At 39.7% G+C, this 23845-nt stretch overlaps 1 protein-coding gene across 1 annotated transcript; it reads right to left on the bottom strand.

Moving 5' to 3' along the window:
* Positions 1-5713: 5713 nt before the first annotated feature.
* GJA8 (gap junction protein alpha 8) lies at positions 5714-6943 on the bottom strand (the record flags this gene model as incomplete). Its single annotated transcript, XM_083361980.1, has 1 exon — positions 5714-6943. One exon carries the CDS (start codon positions 6941-6943, stop codon positions 5714-5716), a length of 1230 nt encoding a protein of 409 aa, XP_083218106.1.
* Positions 6944-23845: the final 16902 nt, after the last annotated feature.

The raw sequence follows: 23845 nt of genomic DNA, 5'->3' as shown, positions 1-23845 counted from the left end.
GAAAAAAAATCTCCTCCTCCTAAATGAGCCTACCCGTAATCTACAATTTCAGCAGAAGTCCTGCTGGATTTTCCCCACCAGGAGAGGTTACAATTGTGGATACAAACAGTAGGGACCTTTCTTTATAGGCTTCTTCTTAGGTGTCAGTTTGTCTTCTAGACCAGAGGTCCCCAACCTTGGCCACTTTATGACTTGTGGACTTCAACTCCCAGAATTCATCAGCCAGCCATGCTGGCTGAGGAATTCTGGGAGTTGAAGTCCATAAGTCATAAAGTGGCCAAGGTTGGGGACCCCTGTTCTAGACTGAGGAAGTCAATTTAGCCATCTTGCTACTGAGTTTTAGAAATGCTGTAAAAAATATTTTGACTTATTTTGTCCCATTAAATCATTTTATTTCACTGATTGGTTAGCATTGCTTTGAGGCAAGTTGAACCCTAAATATTTATAATGAAAACAATAAAGAACTGTCCTACAGCCTTCTTTGTTTACATTCCAAGGTATTCTTTTAAAATTCATTGATCTCTCCCCAGCAAGCAAAGGTGTAATCTTAGTGATTTCAAGTGTCAATAATATGCAGAGATTTAAATATCAGATTGATATATTTGCTTATAATTACATTGTACATCATAATGACTAGAATGTGAATTAGATCTATACAGGTGCTGTGATCACTTTCTTCTATATTAATTTTCTTTTCTTATAATCTTCAACATTTTGCAAAAAAGCAGATTAAAAACACTAAAATAATATAAAAAGTGACTTGAGAGGAAAGAACGTAAACATATTAAAAACAAAAACAATATTTTCAATAATTATTTTTAAAAATCATAGTAGTTTAATTTTTGAACTTACTTATTGAACTACACACTGCTAGGGAAGAAATTGTGAGCTGAAGACATTTTTCTGAGGTGACATTTGCCACTATGAACAAACAGCTGATGAATAGATTGGCTTCTTTGACCCTCTCAGAAATAAAAAAAAGGATGTAAGATTGTCCAGACTGCACTCCATATGGTTGCTCCTCCCAAGAAGACTGCAAGGCAATGGTCTCTGGAAAGTGCTGAAACCAGGAAATGAGGGAATTTACCATTCTTACTCCAGCCACAGCCGAAGCCTTCAAAGGACACTAAATTCAAGCTTTTTTTGTTAACCACCTTTTGTAAATTGCTTATAAACTGCTTTAAAAAGAATTTAGATACCTTCAAATGTCAAGGCTGGAAACACGGGAGTGCCTTCAATCCTTAATATAAGAAAACGACACAGTATCTTTAAAAGCCTTAAGAACTCAAAACTGCAAGAAAGGCAAAAAGCAAGACTAAGTACTGACTATAGAAAGTCTTAAACAGGTTAAGAAAAACTTGGAATATTTGATTTTAAATATTGACTGATATTAATTGTAAAGAATAAATACATTTTTGTGGACAAGAAAAATTATTTCCAATAGTGGAAACAAGTAGCTTACAATGGCATTCAGGAATAGCAAAGAGACTTTGAATCAACATTGTCAGCTATGTTATATTTTTATGAACATCCTGTTGCCAGATGTTGTTACATCAAAAAACATTGTTACAGAAAAAATAGGTAAAGGTAAAGGTTCCCCCGCACATGCGTGCTAGTCGTTTCCGACTCTAGGGGCCGGTGCTCATCTCCGTTTCATAGCCGAAGAGCCAGCGTTTGTCCGAGGACGTCTCCGTGGTCATGTGGCCGGCATGACTAGACGCCAAAGGCGCACGGAACGCTGTTACCTTCCCACCATAGTGGTCCCTATTTTTCTACTTGCATTTTTACGTGCTTTCGAACTGCTAGGTGGGCAGAAGGCAGAAAAAATATTTGGGGGGAAAATATATCTGAGATGTTTGAGGAGAACAACATGGGCAAGAATTTATCACTGAATGTGAAAGAAAATTGGATGAGCCTCTAAAAATTAGGAAGGAAATAAAAATGCCAATTGAAAAGAAGAATTGGAATAATTTCTTCCTGATGGATTCACCAAAGAGGCTTGTTAAAGTTCTGAAGAAAATCCTATGGGATGGTGATCTTTTGAATGGATTAAAGAGCAAGGGTTTTTTTGTGTGTAAAAAACGATGATGATGTTGATTGGGATGAAGAATTTTATATTTGCTAACTAAGAGGAAGTGAAGAGATAGTGAAATTGTTGATGCTTTTTGCAATAAAGGGGGAAGTTGCTTTTCTGGTTTTCTATTCTCTCTTTTTCTTTTTTGCACTTTTTCTTTTTTTAATTTGTATTTTTATTATTGTACTTAAAACATTTCATAAAAACTTTACCTTAAAAAGAACTTATTTATTAAACTTATTATACTGTAATGAACAGCTGCAACTTGTTGTTTTCTAATTTTATGATAAAAATTGTAGTCCATGTCATGGATGGAACTAGTAATTTATCTTTTGATTTCCTCCTAAATATTTTTTCTCCTATTTTAATCTTTTTGTAATTTTTAAAAAACCTGTTCAAAAGTTTGGTCATCTAAGGAAAATTCAAATGTAATTTGCTGTGTTTCTTATCTGTTCCCTCACTTCCAAGAGGATATATTATATATTGCAGGCATGTCAAACTAGCGACGTCTCGTGACATTACGCGACGTATCAGAGCTTTTTCCCCATTGCCAGCAATGGGATGGGCGCAGTTTTGTCGTGACGCATCCGGCCCGCGGGCCAGCAGTTTGACACCCCTGATGTATTACATCATATTACCTTTTGTTGTCATTGTTGTTGTTTAACATTCTGATTTATCCAAACACTTTGTGAGGCTTCCAAGTTTCAAAATTCCAAAAATAATAGATTTATTATTAATAAAAGAACAGTAGAATATTCTACTAAAATTTTTTAATAGAATAGTACTATAATTTTTAAAAAATGAATCATAATTACATATACTTAAACTTCTTTGCTTCATTTAAGAGATTCCCCTTCCTTGCTTCCAGGATTCAAATGATGAAGGATGATATCTATACATAAATAGAATACATTGTAATTTGGTGAGGTTTAAAGTCCTGATCCCAGATCATGGGAGTGATTATGGAGAAAAATCCCTGGCTTCATTTGACCTCTGAATTAGGCGTTTATGCCTTTAATCTGCTGAAAAATTCTATGGGTCCTTTCTGGGTGTGTTGGCAGTTTATGCAAAAGGGATTTTCTGAAATGGATTAAACCTCCCTTTGCATTGTTTCCGGACTGCAGAGAATTTGCTGAGCCACTAAGGACTGAAAAAACAGAGCCAATGAAAGTGCATACCTGCACATTTCTGCTGGTATTAGTCTCTACTCCCTTAAAAAAAATGTTTTGCTACACGTATGCAAGTAATATTTTCACCAAATCAAAAAGAGAGGAGGGGTGTTTTTTTTAGATCACAAGATAAAATTGACATTTTCAAGATTGATTTCTCTTTCCCTCTACTCAGGCACAAACCTATATGTGGGTTGCGCAAAATCTTCAAAGAGGTGTTTTGCAAATGTTCCACTACAAAGCATCTCTTTTGGGACTGTTAAAGCAGCACTACTCTTTGCATAGCAGCTTTCCTAAGAAAGTGGGAAATGAGCAAGTGTTTTACTAGATCAAGAACTAATTTGTATCACTCTGCACATTGTGAATCACTTCTCTGGAAAGTTTTGCTCAGCCCTAATAGTCTGCTGTTAGATAAACGGATGGCTTTGGCTGCCAGATAAACGTGTTGCTTTTTCTGAGGAGTTTCCCAGAGCTTCTGTTTTTACCATTACTCCATGATATATTGCTATCAGAAGAGAAAGCTGCTGAATCTTATTTCAGTATTGGAGATGGGACTTTGAAGGACATAATAATATTCTCTGTCACCTCGCTGCTACTTCTTGTTCTCCCAAGTAGCAGGAGGCTGCCAAGAAGACTGCTTTACTCTACCAAATAACAGGGTCATCACATGCTACTACTGAAAACACAATAGTGAATAGTAAATCTCAGTTTGCTTCAACAAAAACATTTAAAGGTCTACCCAAATACATCCAACTAGCTTCATTCTGCACTGGTCCGACATCTAGCTCAATGACTTGAAGCCTATGCAAAACAGACCATGCAATCAGCACAGTAGGAAATATATTACTAGGAGTTCAGCTTTAACACATAGCTCTAAAGCAAAAAGCAGAATAAGGTATCCTTTTGAATACAATTATAATTCAAGTCTATATTCTCAAGTTTTGTTTTGTTTTTACTTTCCATTTGCTGAAACTGATTTAGCTAAGGATAATTTAGCCTTCAGCTACCTATAATAAGCAAATGGCATTTTCATTATATAATACAATCTTGGGACCATTAAAATCCACATTTTATCCTGGAGCTCATAATATATTATAGCTACAGGGAAGAAAATAAGATACAGCACACTTCAGTACATACTGTAAAATGCCAGTACTTTCTTCCATTTCTAATGTGATCATTAATGGTCTAATAGCAATATTGTTGTTGTTGTTAGCTGCGAAGTTGTGTCCGACCCATCGCGACCCTATGGACAACATTCCTCCAGGCCTTCCTGTCCTCTACCATCTTCTGGAGTCCATTTAAGCTCACGCCTACTGCTTCAGTGACTCCATCCAGCCACCTCATTCTCTGTCGTCCCCTTCTTCTATTGCCCTCGATCTTCCCCAGCATTAGGCTCTTCTCCAGTGAGTCCTTCCTTCTCATTAGGTGGCCAAAGTACTTGAGTTTTAGCTTCAGGATCTGGCCTTCTAAAGAGCAGTCAGGATTGATCTCCTCTAGGACTGACCGGTTTGATCGCCTTGCAGTCCAAGGGACTCGCAGGAGTCTTCTCCAGCACCACAGTTCAAAGGCCTCAATAGCAATATATCTTTCACCAAAAACTGGAACAGTTCAAAGTGGGCACAGTTTTACACCAGTACAGCTTTTTCCCAAGTGTTCTAAGATACCCATTTAACCAAGCATTTACTACTTACTATACTGTACATTTTAGAAGAAGTTCAAATAAAATAATTTATATTTTTCACCTTTGTTTTCATCTGTCCCTGTCCCGTGATGAGAAACAATCAAACAAATAAATCATCAGATCTCCAAAAGATTATTTTGATTATGCCAACAGTTTGTCTGACACAATCACAAATATTGGCTCTGTAGCTAGGTTAGGTTGTCTGTAAGCTACGCTGATTTACAGAAGTAAAAACTCATTTGTCTCCATAAGCAAACATTTTTGTTCCGTCACTGGGAGATGAATCAAAACCCCTTTTTGAAAGGTAATTGATTTAAGTTCCACAACAAGGAAGCAGGAAAAGGCCCCGAGCTATCACTTTATCTCTATATATGACCACCAAAGAAATAACTCCCTCCAAACGCTAGGAGAAAAGCAGAGCATAAAAACAGTTGCAATCACAGTTGTTACATTTGTTTTCCACGTTGCTTTCAGTGGTTGGTTGTTGTTGTTCTTTGCCTTGTATCTTAATATTATTATAGTGCATTTTATTTTATAGTAATGAAATCATTTCAAGTGAAGAATTCATTTCATCGTTGCATTACATGACTAACATGATAACTAGTACCAATATCATGGAAAACAATCATGATAAAACAGTTAACTTTCATAGTACTTTCTTCCTAGCTAAAACATTGATAAAATATTAAGAAACCATATTAAAATGACCACTTTAGCATCTTGTTTCAGACATATGAGGTGTGTGTATATATGCAAGTGTAGGGAATGGACTCTTAGGCTCTCTACTCATACAGTCAGATCATCAGACCGAGCCCGACTACTACCTTTGCTTAACCTGCTAAGGGGTCTTGTGTCAGTTGTCACATCAGCAGATGATAGTGGCAAGTTCTGCTGTGGTGGTTCTAACTCATTCTCCATGGGTTTTTCTTCTACTTGTTTTTCTGTTTTCTCTGTTAACAGTTCTAACCTTGGTGGTTCAGCTTCTTCAGCTTCCTTCTCTTCTGATACCTCCCCTGCTTCTCCTTTCTCATTGTCCTGTTGGTCTATGTGTGTGTAGGAATGCAATTGTTCATTAAATGTCCTGGAGAGGTCTTTCAGGTGTTCCATGCTAACCTTCTCTTCTATGTCATGCAATGAAGTTTCTACTCCTACTTCTGTCAAAGGAAAGTAATGGAATTCTTGCTTCCCTTCCTCCTCTAGCAATTTATACCCCTTGGCTTTTTGGATAGATGAAACAGCAATAGAATGAAGACGAGTCTCTGGCATTTCCACTGGTGGTGGTTCTACTGGTTTTTTGAAAGCATTCAAAATTTTCTTCAGACCCAAGTGACTGATCTCTGCAAGATTAAGGAAGAGGGATACCGATGCCACAGCCAACATGAACATGATAAAAACAGTCTTCTCCGTAGGCCTGGATGTAAAACAGTCTACAATGTTGGGGCAAGGCCATCTGCCACAGCGGTAAAGAGGATAGATTCGGAAGCCATACAAAAAGTATTGACCCACTATAAACCCAACCTCAAAGAGGGTCTTAAAAAAGATGTGACAGATATAAGTTCTCAGAATGGTTCCCTCAAGATGGAACTTTTTGATCCCTCTGTGGCTTGTGTCCTTCACAGAAACAGAGTTGCCATCATCATGGTCAAAAGGTGAGTTTTCTTCCTCTGCTTTTCTCTGCTGAGCTCTTTCCGCTTCTTTCCTTTTCTGTTGCACCTTTACATAGTGGGCAGCGTGGCCCAAATATACCAGTGAAGGAGTAGAGACGAAGATGATTTGGAGGACCCACAGACGGATATGAGAGATAGGGAAGGCTTCATCATAACACACATTCTCACAACCTGGTTGCTGAGTGTTGCAAACAAAGTCTGACTGTTCATCACCCCATACAAATTCTGCAGCAGTTCCTAAGATGAGGATTCGGAAAATGAAGAGGACTGTGAGCCACACTCTCCCAATGACAGTGGAGTGTTCATTCACCTCTTCTAAGATGTTCCCTAAGAAACTCCAATCACCCATTGCTGGCTGTTTAAAAGAAAGACAACGATTACATTGTGTTATTTTAACAGTTTAAATATATTCTCTACATGTCTTATTGATTGCTCATTCGTTTTAACATGCTTCACATTTTCATGATCCACATGCCAACGAAATCAAAAGCTTATTGCATTCTGAACTGCATATTTTAATCCAAAGAGGTTGCTGCAGGCAAACAGCATAACAAAGGGTGCAAAGCCATGCTCTCTTCTCTATTTTTTTTAATTTTTAAAAAAATACTCCAACTACCCTGAAATTAGAAGCCATTTCATGCTATAAGTTGCCACTGCCTTCTCCAAAAACTCAAAATCCAGATATTTTTGGAAGGCAGCTCCTGGAATTCGGCATGCTCCTCTGAAGAATTCTGGTTCCAGTATATTGGAAGGATGCTAGGTTGGGGAAGATTAAAATGCAGATGGTTCTAGCCACCACATTTCCTGAAGGGAATCTTTGCAGATTACTTCTGCAGTGTGCTGGATTTTGTTGAAAGCATGTGGGTGGCAATGCCAGTGAGGCATATTATCAAAGAAAAATTATTTTCATTACGCATAAAATCTGGTCCTAGCAGCTTCTATTTGATTATCAGTAGGGTGGTCACTATCTCCAGAAAAGATTACATAATCTTTACATGTTAGATAAGACGTTGTTAATTATTAGATAGGCATTGTTATCTATATGCAGTTGTAACAGTGTCTATAATTACAATGTAATTAAAAGCAAATGCCTCATGGACATTTAGCACTTTATCAAACTCGGTGGTTTGGATTCATACCTTGTGCTAAGCCATGGTTCGTTCATTATGGTTGAGTTTATGCATTACTAGGTCGTAAACTTAGTACAAATTATGTATGTCACATAATATTACTAAACCAAAACCAAATAATCTACCATATGGTTTAGCACTATGAAACCAACCATTGTCTGAGAAATGACAGCTATGAGCTGGCTAGACTGGGAGTTGTATGGGATAGAAATTTGCTAAGAAAATATAAAGTTGGCTTGTTACAATGTGTAAAGGTTTGAGACGTACAAGCACTTTCCATATTGAATATAGAAATCAAATGGGAAATATGTAAGCTATCATTGCACTATATTAGAGATCTGAAGAGTCTGGAAATGTTTATGTTCTGTTCAACTGTACAAGCGCTCTGCTTCTCTAAGTAATATCAATAAGGCATTCCACATATTATTCTACATGTAGCATTTGTAAATTGCATTATTCTTTAACAATTATTCATTTCTCAGGGTATTCATCTACAGTGCAATTCAGTTACCAGTTCACAATAATTAAAAATAATATAAACCAAATGTAATTACTTAGAATAACTTCAGTAGCACGCACTTTCATTAATATAATCCAGAGCAATACCCACACACTACCAGTTATGCCCTTATAGTTTATGCCTGCAAGTCAAGGAAAGAAAAAGACCAACACATTGTACAGTTCCTTTTAACAAATTTAGAAATAATCTACTCTAGTTTATTTCAGTAATAGGATCACCATAGTCATAAATACTTTAACTTTTCATGAACAATTCCTGCCACAATGATAGGATGCCAAGGTTATGGTAAATTCTTTTGAAAATTCTTTTCAAAAATTGCAAAATCTTGGGCAACTTCAAAGTGTTTTGAGAAAAAACATATTCTGAGAAGACATTAATCTAATATTAATCTATATTTAAAGAATCATCCAAGCAACTTGTCCTTTAGTTGAAACAACCCACAGTTCATCCTAAGACCCAAATTGCACACTTTTTATAAAAAGCAAACAGCATTTGGGCATAAATGTGCAAGAAAATTCTTAACTCCAAACCTCCTATCAAACAGGACACCTTTTCATATTCAAGCTGAATGCATGTTTCCCCAAGTGCAGAAGTTCAGAAAGAAGAAAATAGGATATTATAGATGGTTTCACTAACATGTTTCTACCACCATGTTAGCTGTGTGCTTGTAAAATAGCCTGATATCGCCATCCATTCAGGTGTTTCTTTAGAACACCAAGACTTAATATATTTTTTTTAAAAAAAGGAGGAACCTAACAGTTGGCCTCTAGGTGCTGACATCTTCAGATTCCAGGAACTGGGTTTTTTTTCCCAACCACCTAGGAAGAAAACAATATTATGAATTTATGAAGCAGCAAACTTGCCACAGTGGAAGGATCCGCTGAAGATATGTGCTCCCGTTGTTGCTGGGTACTCTGCAGCCAAAAAAGAAAAAAGTTTTAACTTTTCCCTCCTCTAAAAGTCCCCAACTTTGTCACATGGCTGAGCAAAAGTGACTGGATCAGCATTGACAGGTAGGCTTTACTTGCCCCGTAGTATATAAGCTCTAAGCCAGACATCTTTACAAAATGAATGACATTTGGTGACAGGAAGAACAATAGAGAGAAAAGGCAAATAAAAAGAGGCCCATACTGTGATGAAAAAGAAAAAAGAAAAAGGTTCTGCCTGTTGAATAGAACTAAAATGAATTGGTAACAGGCTCTGGGCACCAGACACTAACAATATAGTGCAAGCAAACATGCTATTTTCAGATGCCAAGGTCATCTTTTAGAGTAATGGTCTTCAAAGTTGAGATCCCCAAGGAACCTGTATCCTTATGAAAAATTAATGGACCCATTAATAAATAAATTTTGTGTACTATAAATACATTTAATTTGAACAACATGTTACAATTATTCTTCCAACAATACATTTCGTTCAATGTAAGCAGAAACTGCCAGGGAACACGGTTTGAATGCTGGGGCTACAGAGGATATTCCACTGGCATATTATTCTTCTTATAATCAGAGCAACTTAATTCTGCCTAACTTCTGTTTGGGGCAAATCAAGAAAATTAAAAACATATTTAACAATTGTATCAACATATGGGGAATTGCGGAAAGAGAATCACGAGGAACTTGTGGGCCTTCATATGTTGCTGAATTGAAATTCCCATCAGCCTCATTCAGTTTGGACAATAGTGAGATGGTTGAGACTTGTAGTTCACAGATATCTTCCTTTAGTCTTAGACAAAGCATGACCAAACTTTCTTTCATAAATCTTAGAACAACTTCAGATGATACTTGAGTGTATATTTCTCTACATTTAGCAAGATGATACATAGTAGATTTTTTTCAGGATACTTATTTCACTTCAATTATGTGTTCAGTATAAATAGATTATAGGGTATTTTTACATCTAAGTTGCAAATTCCTACACTCAGTGAGCACACATAATTTGAAAGCAGTGCAAAGAATACGGACAAGAGCATCATATAGTGTCATTCCATTATAAGAACAAAGCAAAAGGAGTGTTGACAGAAAACATAGAAGAAACAATAAAGCTACTGGTACAAGGTTTAGGAAACTAGAGATTTTGAGAACAAGAGAGGAAAGAATAACATCAAGGCCATTAGATTGCTAGGTATAAGTACCCTATAGCACAAGATGGTTGGGGGACACACAAAGGAAAAGTGCCACCTTTTGCTCCTTTTCATTTTCCTTTATCCCTGCCATTTGCTCTTTCCATCTGCAGTCTTAGTTTGGCCACTCTCTATGGCAGTGCCAAATATGATTGTGAATCCATTCAGGAAGTAAACAAAATCCCTACTCTTCAGTCAATGGCAACATTCATTGCTTTCAATTGGACAGGTCTTCATGCTACAATGATGTTTTCTGAAACAAAAGATTTTTTTTTGCTGGTAATGCCCCTTGCTTTCTTCATATCTCACTTCCATCCAAGAATAGTTACAAACTTATCTCTAAAACTGGTTTACCCTATTAAAATTCGCATGGAGCCTATATTTTATATCAAGTGTGGATGCAATTACAATGACTGAGTGTAGGGTCAAGCCACTTAATATGCTCCAGATAAGAGACACTGAGTTTGTCAGTTAGAAAGTTGCTGAATCCTAGCTCCATGTGACAGGGTGAACTCCCATTACTTGCCTCAGCACCCGTCCCCTTAGCCATTTGAAAGCATACATATATAAGCAGATAAACAAGTGCCATTTCGGTGAGAGGGTAATAGCATTCTGTGTGCCTCAGTGGTATAATCATGCTGGTCACATGACCATGGAAGTATCTTTGGATAACCCTGGCTCCCTTGGCTAAGAAACAGAGGTAAGCACTGCTCCCTAGAGTCAGACACAACTGGACAGGGCAAACCTTTACCTTTACCTTTATACTCCAGATGTTTTGGATTGTGTCTTATTATTGGCTAGACCGATTCAAGCTCATGGAAATTGAAGTTCAAGACATCTGGACCACACCAGGCTGCTCATCTTCACACTAATGGAAAGGCATGTAGAGCCAGCCTCATTATTAAGTAAATTAAGTTGACTTCCTCAGGCAACAGGCTAAGGTCAGCTCTACTACATACATAAACATGTGCATGTTTTTTTCTAAGTGGCATTCTTTCTCTTTCAACAACAGGCTGGATTATTATTGTTATGGAAAGATTGGGTGACTTTTTTTATCTTATCCTTTTTCTCCCAGCATGTTGCAGAGTAATACTGGGAAAGATTTTTGAGTAAATGGCTCACATTATCTAAGGGGCCACCTCTTCCCCATTACATCTACCCAACCTATCAGGTCCATCAGGAGACGCATGCTGTGGGTCCCTTGTATGAAAGGGTTCCAGATGAGCATTTTCTGCATGGCATCCACTCTCTGGCACATCATCCCTCCTTAGGTGAGGTGACCTTGTGGAAAACTCACAAAACATTTTTTGTTTTCCAGCAAGCATGGGAATCCCCCAGAAATAGGAAGCCTGCAAGCTGGTTATATTGTATGTTACATCTTCCCTCTCATAATCTTGTTTTAGCTAGATGTATTGTGTTATGGGTTTGTAAAATGTTTTGATTGCTGATTTTATTGTGTGACACCCAGAATCACTTTGGATGAGATGGTAGCCATATATATTTATATAGCTATCTATATCTCTATATCTCTGTCTATCTACATCTACATCTATATATTAAAAAAGAGCAGCCTGAGAGGCTATGCATTCCAAGAGGATTCCTCATATATATACATTATTCTGTTCCTATGATCCATATTGGCAAAGGTGCCACATAGCAGGAGGCCCCATGTGGAACACTGAAAGAAGCCAAAATTACATGTTACACAGTTTGTGCAGCAGCCTTGAAGCAAATTAGCTCTGCTCAGTTACATTGGGAGGTGTTGTCCTGCTAGCATTTTTGTGTAAAGAAAGTCCCAGCAGCTTCTTTTTCTTTCCTTTAAATACCAAGACACTTTTTTGTTCTTCCATTTAGGTAGCAAAATGCCTTTGGGTCAACTTTGCCAAGTTTTGAAGGAACCTCACTCCATTTCTTGAAGAGGTTGTATTTCCATTAGATCAAAGCCAGGATGATGTAGGGATTAGCATGTTGGACTAGGAAGGAGAAACCTTAGTTCAAGACCACAGACATGAAAGTGTATTCTCATTTGCTCATTCACACTCAACGTAACATGGCTGTTGTTACACATATACATTGAAAGAAATGTTATGTTTGCCACTTTAGTTTCTTAAAGGAAAAATATGACAAAAATCTAATAAATATGTTAAAATACATTTAAACATTCCTATTAGACAATGCCAATTTATGTTCCTGTTCCTTACTCCTTACACTTATTGCCTTTAATTCACTAACATTTTAAAGACTGTTTGACTAAAGACTTACCAGCTATTAATTCAGATACAGAAATGAATTATCAATAGAAATATAGGATGGAAGCTGTTGTGTAGTGGGTTCTTTGGAAGCAGGAGGCGAGATGAGAGGGTTCAAACAGGAGCATTGCTTTATTGAAGTAACAGGAACAGAACTGAATCAGAGACTTCTGCGCAGCTACTTATACGGTTGGCCACTAGGCGGCGGCCAATAGGTTTAAAGGAACCTATTCCCACCCCAGAGCCAACCAATGATTGTCCTGGAGACTGCATGTCTGGGCAGTCAGAGACCGTTACACAGACACCCTAATTAAGCAATCTTAAGCAATATTCAAAAGACATGTGAAAACAGTTCAAGTAAAAGGCCCAATACATTACACCCCTCCCCCCTAGAATGTACACATATTATTAATATTATTTGAGAATAAAGTCTTGTAAATATGGTGGTGGTCTGCATGACCTTGCAGACCACCTGGGGGATCCAGGCAACTCCTGGTCTACCAGCTTGCCTGCCAGGCTGGGTAGACCAGGACTAATGAGTTCATGAGAGTCTGATTGATTCGAGTCCCTTTGGCCAGCCATTCCAGGTCGGCCCAAACCAAAGTCCAATGAAGAAGCAGAGTTAGCACAGCCTCTGTCTTGATTAGGTTGACTTTCCCCGTCAGGACACCCATGTTGCACTCCTGGGCTTCACCCATCTACGACCACCTCCCCGTTGTAGTGAATGGTTGAGTCCTCAGAGCATGTGAACTGCCCTGCTTGGCTGCCAGTTTCTGGCTCTAGGAGCGGACCCATTGTGAGGCGCTCGCTTTGTGGCCGTTCTGCGAACCACTTCTGCAGCTGATCAATACGGTGACAAATGACTTGCCCCCCCATCCAGAGCCACCTCATATGAGAGAAGGCCTGAGATTTTGACAATTTTACCCAACACCCACAAGTTCCCATGCCCATAGTTCTGGGCCCACACCCCACCAACCACTTGCAACCCCATTGGAGGCTTTAGGCACGAGGTGTCTGCTGCCACCCGATCAGGGTGCAGCATGTCCAGCTTCGTGATGAGCCTTCTCCCCCAGCGAAGCTCTGCTGGGCTCTTACCTGTTGCTGTACAAGGCATAGTGTGCTGGCAAAGCAAGAAATCAGCCAACCTATGGTGCCAATCTCCAGTCACTATGCACTTGAGTGACTCCTTTGTAGTGCGCACCATACGTTCAGCCTGCCCGTTAGTCAAGGGGTTAAAAGGAGCTGATGTAGCATGCCTTATGAGGTTAGTCCTCAAGAAGGCTTGAAACTCTGCCGCTGTGAACTGGGCCCCGTTGTCCGATACTACAACTTCCTGTAGCCTGTGTGTGACAAAAAGCTTTCTAAGCACCTGGATGGTCCTAGCAATAGTCATATTCACTATCAAAAACTGCTGTCCCTGAAAGGGCCCAGCAAAGTCAGTGTGAATCCTTGACTATGGTGTATGAGTTTCCTCCCATCTGTGGACAGGAGCATGTGGCATTTCTGGTCTGGATTGTTGACATGTGTAACATGCGTGTACTTGGGCCTCAATAGCCTTATCTAACCCTGGCCACCATAGGTAGCTTTGTGCCAATGCCTTCATCCGAACTATGCCCAGATGTCCCTCATGCAGAGATTGAAGTACATAGTTCCTTAATGAACTGGGGACAATAACCCTGCTCCCCCATAAAATACAGCCTTTGTGAGCTGAAAGGTCATGTCTACATGTGAAGTAATTCTGGAACTGAGGTCCAGGGCTATGTTTAAGCCACCCAGTGTGAATCCAAGCCAAAACTCTACTTAAAACCTTGTCTGCAGCAGTTTCTGCAGCCAAATATAATAAACTATAAACTATAAACATCCCCTGCATGGAGAGAAAATTCAGGCAAACCCTGAATTGACAAAATGCGAGCTGCTGGAGCCGGATCTGGCTCTACCTGTGGCAATGGCAACCTGCTAAGGCTGTCTGCATGGCCCATGTCTTTGCCAGGTTTGTGAACAAGCCTCTAGCGGTAGGCTGACATGAAAATGGACCATCTTAACATTCTAGGGGACAGAATTTGAGGCATCTGCCTATCAGTTGTAAATAGCCCCAACAGTGGCTTATGGTCAGTGTAGACTGTGAATTCCCTGCCATACAAGTAATCATGGAATTTCTTCACCCTGGCCACAATGGCCAAGGCCTCTTTGTCAATCTGAGCGTAGTTATGCTCAGATGAGGACAGTGTCCTTGAATAATAGGCGATGGGGACTTGAGTCCCATCACTTGACAAATGGCTTAGAACAGCCCCCACCCCATAAGGGGATGTGTCACATGCAATGCACACAGGCAATGATTCTTTAAAGTGGGTGACCACTGAATTGGAGGACAGTAGTGATTTTACTGCCTTAAAACTGTTTTCGTGAACCTTGGTCCACTCTGCCACTGCGGGCTTGTTAGGAAGGAATGCATGGTAAATATTAAGGAGACCCAGGAATGCCTGAAGGTCTCCTTTGGACCTGGGGCTAGGTGCCAGCTGAATGGCCTTCAGCTTAGAATTGGAAGGATGGATGCCTTCAGCATTAGTACAGAATCCCAGGAACTCAGTAGAAGGAACCCCAATGTTACATTTATTTCTTTTTAGTGTAAGGCCCGCTTCATGGAACCATGGAAGGATGGCTTTGAGCCTCCTTGCAAGCACCTCAGTGGACTCACTGGAGATGAGCACATCATCGAAATAGGGGCAAACCTCCGGAATGCCCTTGAGCGTACTTGAAATTTCTTGAAAAATCCCAGGGGCTAAGCTAACCCTGAATTGGAAGCGTTTGATTTTAAAAGCCCCCCTGTGTGCTACAATGGTTTGTGCAGCTGCTGTGGCCTTATCCACAAGTAACTGCTGATAGGCCTGTGCCAAATCTAATTTAGCAAAAATGTGGCTAACAACTGGCACCGGGTACGCATGCTGCTTAAGTGCCCTATTTATGGTGCACTTGTAATCAGTGCAAATCCTGACCTCCCCATTGGCCTTAAGTGGTGTGACAATTGGGGTTTCCCATTCACCCCTATCTACGGGCTGTAGTACCCCATGACTCACTAGCCTGTCTAGTTCTGCATCAATTTCATGTTTAAGCGCAAATGGCACTCTACAGGGTTTGATCCTAATAGGCATTACGGCAGGATCAAGTTTAAAGGCTATCGGAGGGCCCTTGTACTCTCCCAGGCTTGTATCAAAAATGTCCGTGAACGCCTCGCATACTGACACCAAGTTCACCGCTTGTGTCTGGTGGATTCTGGTGATTGGATGCCCAGAGCGTCAAACGAATCAAGCCCTATTAAGCTCATTCTCTGGCCCTCCACCACAATCACATCCAGGGGCCCCAAAAACCCCTTGAACTTGATGGCCAAGGTGGCCTCACCTTTGATGGCAACTCGGGATTTTGGAAGTCAGGATGATGTTGGATGGCCTAAGCTTGGCCCACCTCTTGCTGCGTTTGCAGATGAAACGGAAGGTCTCCAGGGAAATGATGGACACAGCTGAGCCAGTGTCCAGTTCCATCCTGCAAGGAACGCCTTGCAGCTTGACTTGAAGTTGCAGTTTGGCCTTAAGGGGACGGCGAGCTCCCTACATTAAGCTGCCCCAGGGCCCTGGTACCTCTCCTGATCGGAATGTCCAAATGGCGGTCCTTCTGGTGACCTCTGCAGACTGATGCAATGTGACTGGTCTTCCCACAGGCCCGACACGTGGCTGTCCAGAGCCTGCAGTCCGCTCGTTGGTGGCGGCCACCACAGCCCGGACACCAAGGGAAAGGAACTGCCTTGTAAGGAGTCTTCAGTTACTTTCATGGTACCGTTGGATCTTGTCAACTTCATGGTCGAAGTCGATGTCTTCTGGAAGTTTGGCGTCCTCATGGTGGACAGTTTCCTAGTGCTGAGTGCTTTTGGCAGGCCACATGGCCTTCACAGCTCTGGCGGCGGCTTCGTCCACCATGATTTCTTTTAAGGCTTCCTGGAGCGAGAGAGTTTCTTTTGCAAAAAGTTTCTGTTGTAGGTCTCTGCTCTGAATCCACAGACGAGTCGGTCTCAAAGCCTTTCTTCTAAGTCCGAAAATTGGCACAGGCACGAAGCTTGTCTCAACGCTGCAATGAATTCTATTGCTGTTTCTCCAGGTTGTTGAACTCATTGTTCAAAGGCGTGCCTCCATGCTATCACTGACAATTTGGGCTGAAAATGGTCACCGAGCTGTTTCTTCAGGTCCACGTAAGTAACGGACTCCAGCTGCACCGGTGCAACCAAGTTCTCCACGATATCGAAGGTTGCAAGCCCGCAGACACAGAGGAGTGTTGTGGCCTTCATCCCACCTTCGGTGCCAGTGTTGTATAGTGGGTTCTTTGGAAGCAGGAGGCGAGACGAGAGGGTTCAAACAGGAACATTGCTTTATTGAAGTAACAGGAACAGAACTGAATCAGAGACTTCTGCGCAGCTACTTATATGGTTGGCCACTAGGCGGTGGCCAATAGGTTTAAAGGAACCTATTCCCGCCCCAGAGCCAACCAATGATCGTCCTGGAGACTGCATGTCTGGGCAGTCAGTGACTGTTACACAGACACCTTAATTAAGCAATCTTAAACAGCATTCAAAAGACATGTGAAAACAGTTCAAGTAAAAGGCCCAATACATTACAGAAGCAATGCAGAATATTTATATGAGACTTCTCATTCTCTGGAAACATGAAATCAGTATATAATTAGACCACTATAGCACTAATGAGAGACTTGGTAGAAAGCTTCTCCTGTAAGATGGCAAAATTTTAGAGAATTTCTATAACTTTATTGGATTGTGTTCCCCCAGAGCTTGAAATATTGCCATGGTGTCTTAATAAATGAGAATTAATTTGATTAACTCTCTGTCTTATCAATATATTTTGTTTGCCCATCATATTCATAAATGAATTTATATAATGACCTATCTTATTTTATTTTAAACATGGACTTGTAACCTTGAAGAACTTTGCAAGCTTTACAAACTTTTGAAGTTTCTAAAAAAGCTAGTCATTGTAATAAAATATGGTCTATATATACCATAAAATCATTTTCCATTCTTTTGGGCTTGAGCTAAGAACGGAGATTCTTTGCTAATTATCTGTATTGTAAATCACTGAGGGTTTCATGGAGAACATAATGGTGCTGAACTCTAAGATAGTCATTTATCCACTTATCATAATGTCAAAGTGGGTTGATGCTTGTAAATGGATAAATTACTCTGCTCTTAGAGGAAGAAGACTAGTCATCTGAGTAGGACCAGAGAAGGAATAAAATGAAAAGAGAATGATAGCGAGCCAGCACAGTGGTGGAAGCATAATAGCTTAAGAAAAGGTGGAGAATATTTGTGGGGGGTGGGGGGAGAGGGCAGACTGGAGAATAGGCAGTTGCAATAAGAAATCACATAGCTAAAAGATTTTACATATAGCTGCAAGATCACTCCATGGAGTGATGCTTATGTAGTCACTGGGGATCAAGTATGATTCAAAGGTAGTTTTATATGCCTCTGTCATATAATCATTCCACAAGAGGGTGTTGTATTGCTACATTAGTATGCCTGCCTAAGATCAACATAGAAATTTTAGGTTGTACTTTGAATCTGTTTTCCCTGTTCCACTTACTCTAGATGGCATGATTCTAAATATAATGATCCTACACTGTATGTATATATGAAACTATGTAAATCTCTCTCTGTGTATATTCATATTTATGTGGGGTGCTAAATGCTTCATTTTACCTCAGTAAAAAGGCAATTGGATTGAGCCTAAACACAATCTCCTTCCTTCCTTCCTTCCTTCCTTCCTTCCTTCCTTCCTTCCTTCCTCCCTCCCTCCCTCCCTCCCTCCATTATTTTGGATGACTTTCTCATCTAATTTTAATGAGGAAAATCATGACATTTCGTTTAAGATAACAGTGTGCACTTTGTGGCCTGTAAACAGCAGGTAACCTCAACAATTATTTTTTGTGACAAGTTAGGCTGCTAATACTTGACATCCAAGTACCAAATAAGGTCTCCATTTTTTCCCCTGTTTTTCAGTAGGACTATAAATTGTGTTAGGCTTAACTCACTATAAAAATTAAACAGTCCAGTAGCACCTTTTCAGCCTAACAAATGTTATTAAAAGTATACTCTTTTATGAACTGCAATTCTCTTAATCATATGCATGGAATTCATAAAATATTATACTTTTTAATAACATTTGTTAGCTTTCCTGTTACAACTTCTATGAAAGTTAACCCACCCAAAGGGGAAGAACATGCTTAAAATCTTGCTCCCCCTCATCTATTCGGGTGATATCATTATATCACTATCCCATCCAACAGCAACCTTCTCCAAATATTAAAAATGTTGTTCGCTATTGCTGCCTAAGCTTGTGTAGAGAGATGTTTTAAAAAAACAAGAACATGATACGCAGGGATGGGCGATACTTGAATCTCGCTGCATGTGTCTTCAACATTGGCTTCAACAGCAATGAGTTCCATGATGCCCAATGCCCACCCATTGGCTATATCAGTGCAAATGAGGCATACTGTAGGAGAAGTTGCATGCCATTTTCAAATTTCTGAAAATTTAATTGCTTGTGACTAAACATATGTTTTTAGCATTTAGCTCTCATCTTTTATTATGTTCACTGGGACTTTTGGGAGGTAGTCTCTAACAATATCTAAAGAGCCACATGTTCTAATGGAGAATATGAAGATGATTTCTCGCTGCTCCATCCTTTTACCTGCCTGGATGTGTACAGATAGTCCCAAGTATCATAGTAAGAAAGGGGGGGGGAACCCAAATGATTTCTACTTCTGTGTTACTTCTGCTCTTGTTGGCTGCTTTCCCAGCCCTAAATGAAGCTATGTAAACCAAAAATACTCCTTGGATCTTTCCAAAAGCTGCCAAGGCCATCTCCTCTCTGAATAGTAAAGTCAAGTTATTGTGTAGTGGGTCCGACGCAAGGAAGAGACGCCAGCCGGTGTGTGAGTTCAGCTCTTTATTGGAAGGGGGGTAGCGAACTGGGGAATGAGGGTTACCTGGCCTCCTTAAATACCTAGCCAGGTAAGCTGACAGCCAATGGGGTTGGCCCTAGGTTTCCCGCCAAAACTGGGTTTCCCGCCAAAACTGTTCAGGCCAACGCCCCCTGGTGGCTGTTGCTATGCAGGTGGCTGCATACATAACACAAGTTCCTGCAGATATACTTCAAAACTGAGGAATAAGAAAAGCGCTACTGACAGAAACTGCCCTCTCATCTGAAATCATGACTGCCCCCATAGGAAGACATACACCCACCAGAGAGGAATTTTTCCCAGAGCTTCTGGAAGCAGAGCAAAGAGCCTGCTCAGAACCATTGGTATTTATACCTTCAGAGAAAAGGAAAATTAAGGGACCAAAAGAAAAATGATGAAAGGAATAAAAAAAGGAAATGCCAAGAGAACTGTAAAAATAAAAATTAAATGGAGAGTGACAACTGGCGTGGGTCCGGGTTACTTACGGGAGCACCTGCGGCCGGCGTCAACTTCCCTTCATCCAGTGCACTCCCACAGAGAGGGCCTCCTTAGGGTGCCGTCGGTCAAAGAGTGTCGACTGGTGGCCCCCAGGGGGAGGGCGTTCTCTGTGGGCGCGCCAGACCTTTGGAACCGTTTACCGGTGGAGCTCCGGATGGCTCCCGACCTTTGCTCCTTCCGACGTGACCTAAAAACATATTTATTTGAACAAGCCGGCCTGGTCTGATGGGTTTAGGGGTATTTTAATGTTATTGTATTAACGTATTGAATTGGCCTGTAATATTTAATATCTTTTTAAACTTTTATATGTTATATTTTATTGTATTGCCCTGTACACCGCCCTGAGTCCTTAGGGAGAAGGGCGGTATAGAAATTAAATTATTATTATTATTATTATTATTATTATTATTATTATTATTATTATTATTATTATTATTATTATTATTATTATTATCTGATATAGAGGGAATGAGAAAGGCAGCTAAGAATAAGGTAGCAAACAGAATGATCACCTCAAGAGAATAACATGCCTGGATCTTATTTATTTTAATATCCAAATATAAAGGTGTAAGACACAGATAGAGATGGGGCTGGCCAGGACCTGAATCTAGGATCAATGCTTAATATCAACAAACATATAATGGAAAAGCATATAATATATTTTAGATTAAGTCTTTATTGTGCAACTGTCACACTTCATTCATAGAATTAACTGCAGCATCTTTGTTCCAGCCACTATTCCTATTTCTTTTTCTTATGAGGAAAAATCCATTGGGGACACCTTGTGATAAGATGGCGGCAAACACATTTAATAAACATATAAACTCTGCAGTGGCTTTTGAGTGGAATTAGGAGCTATTATCTGGATGCATACCCAATCTCATAATTTCATTATATTGTACATGCATTCTTGTATGAAAATAAAGCATAATTACCCATTCTTCCAATGATAAAAGCTACATGTTCACAGATATCTTGAATGTAGGAATTCAAACTCAGTATTTTGGGGCTGCTCTGTGCTAATATCCATGTTTTATTCAGCACATACAGCATGTACAGTGTTCCCTCTTTCTATTTTTCCTCATAATAACCCAGTGAGTTGAAAGAGAGCTAGTGGCCCAAATTAGCTTCTATGTCTGTAGGTAGAGTAGAACTTTAGTCTACCCACTTCTAGTCCAACATCTTAAATCACTACATCAGTTGTTTATATTTATTCATAATTTTCTTTCAACAATTATTGACTTTTTAAAAACTTGAATATTCTAGATTTCCATCATTATTGTCTCCTGAAATAGTCATCAACTATTTTAGAAAGGGACTTAGGTTCAAGGTAAATATACTTACAAACATACAGTACACATCTAGCACATTACCCATTTTTGTGGGACCCAGTGTTGTACCTGTGGAATGTACAAGTGTAATGGCATGGATTGTTAGCACTTCAAAACCTAGTGACTAAAAGGGACAGTTGGGAAGTATTATTTTTCATAGTTGCAGTCATATAGATGTCTAAAATGGTTTTGGCATTTTTTTTATCCATTTATCAAGTCCTTCCCAAGGACCTGGGATAGGCAGATTTCGTTTATTAAATGGTGTTAAAGGTATCATCACAGGGTAAACTGTCCCAAATAAAGTGGTATTTCGCAGTTGACTAATGGTGATTTTGTCAATACTGATGAATGGCTCTAATGACTGAAATTGCACAGGTGTTAATTGCCTTGATTGTGTTTCCATAAGTGAGTTATTATTATTATTTATATGCTACCTGATGGTCCTCAGAAGAAATGGCAGCATGCTAAATATCTAAGACAGGACCCTCCCTAGCTTCTTGGATGGTAAACTGAGGAGGGAGAGACATACTTTCAGTCTTACAAGATTCTGTTACTGCAACCTTACAAGAAAGGTAGTGTTAATACTTATGGTTGATGCTTCTTGTCTGCATTACCTTGAAGGACAAACAGTATGTCACATTAGGCATTTTCTCTGCAATCCTTTGTTTCTTAAGCTACCCACTCTTTTGGGGTAACCTACTCTCCAAAACACACAAATAGCTCTCCCCAGTAATGCAAAGGGCATAAAAAGAATAGGCTTAAACCAAATAAATGACTGGTAAAGCATATGATTTGCATTTTGAAACACAAAGTTCAAACTATTATGGCATCACCAATTAAAAACAAACCTTAATTTTATGATGACATAAACCTCCTACCATAGCTACTGTATGTTGGCCTGTCTGACATCCCCACTTGGTTTCCAAAAGAAAAGAGCATGCAGTTGGGACCTGGCTTTGAAACCATCACTGTTTTCCCAGTCCTAACTGATCAAGTAGATACTTGGCCGTGAACCTTAATTGAAATTGGCCCCGCTGTTTTCAGCCTTTCTGTTTGTTCCAGAAGGTGGTTGACTTCCCTCTCAGGAGGACATCCGTAGAGACAGTTCCTGTTTCCTTGCCCTTCCCACTACTTGCCTTCCTGAGCCTGATATGATTGTTTCTCTGGGCAAAATACAAAATATGCCAGCAAGGAACGGAAGCCTCTCATACTTCAGCAATTTACCAAAAAAGAAAAGCTTCATGGGCATGGGAGCAGTTTCTTTTCCTGACATGGGATCCGGGCCATTCTCAGATCATTAATCTCTCACCAGAACTGTGGCCAGACACCCCCTGATTCATAGAAAAAGGCATGTTTGTGGGAATATTGCAAACTGTGAAGCAAGGCTGTGAGCAAGGCTGGAAGGACAGATTTATTTTGCCCATACATGGAGATGTTGGCTACTGCAACAACTTGGTTGAACAGAAATGTGAAGTGCTATCATTAGCTTAGTTTGGGTAATAGCCATACTTACTTCTACGAGACCCATTCTCATAAAAGCAGATTTAATAATGACTCAGATAACAGTTAAAAATAAATATGAGAATCAAATTGCATGTTGTTTCAATTATCCAGCAAACTAGATTCTACTGTTTATTCTACAGTAAGATTATGATGTTAATTCAGATCATGACTTAATGACCACACTTAGATTGGAAAATTCCTCCATTTAACACTTGATTCTTGATTTAAAGAAATAACTATAAAGTATCCATTTGTATCAATTAAGATCTTTCATCCCTTTTTCTAAATGCCCAGATTGAGGAGTGGGGAAACTAATCATACAGTGGGGTTTTAGTGGATCCAGTTTGTGTGTAAGACATGAGGAATAGGGCAACATGAGTATAAATTGTGCTGTGTTAGTGTGATTTGATAGGGGAAAATGTCTGGGATATGATTCTGAAAGACCTCCAATGCAACTGATATACAACTTTTTCAAGCATGAAGTGTGATAGTACTGTTTCATGTAGAGGGCTACCAAACAAGGACTTTTCTGCATCTCTGCAGCTGCACTCACCCTAGTAATTGCATGATCCAATTTAGGCAATTCTTTGATAGATGGGGCTTAAAACTTTTTAAATGAAATAATTAGATAGTTTTGGTGGGGAATAGGCAATTGGTAATTAGCTGTAATAGCTGAATGGCTCCCTATAAGCTCTACAAAATTGCATGCTAAATGTAAGCTGAAGAAGGGTGCAGGGAAAATGGCCAAAATTAAGGCTGAATTTAAGGAGGCAATGGCTTGCAAGTTACACAACTCCTACAGTAGTCTGAAGATTCTTTTTTCTACATGATTGTTGATAATATTCAGAGTGTTATCTGGATTTTAGTAGGTTGAGGATATACCC

Source organism: Vipera ursinii (genome assembly GCF_947247035.1).
Source record: "Vipera ursinii genome assembly, chromosome: 4".
NCBI lineage: Eukaryota > Metazoa > Chordata > Lepidosauria > Squamata > Viperidae > Vipera > Vipera ursinii.
Note: the sequence above shows the minus strand (reverse complement) of the source record. Positions and strands in the feature narration are given on the sequence as shown.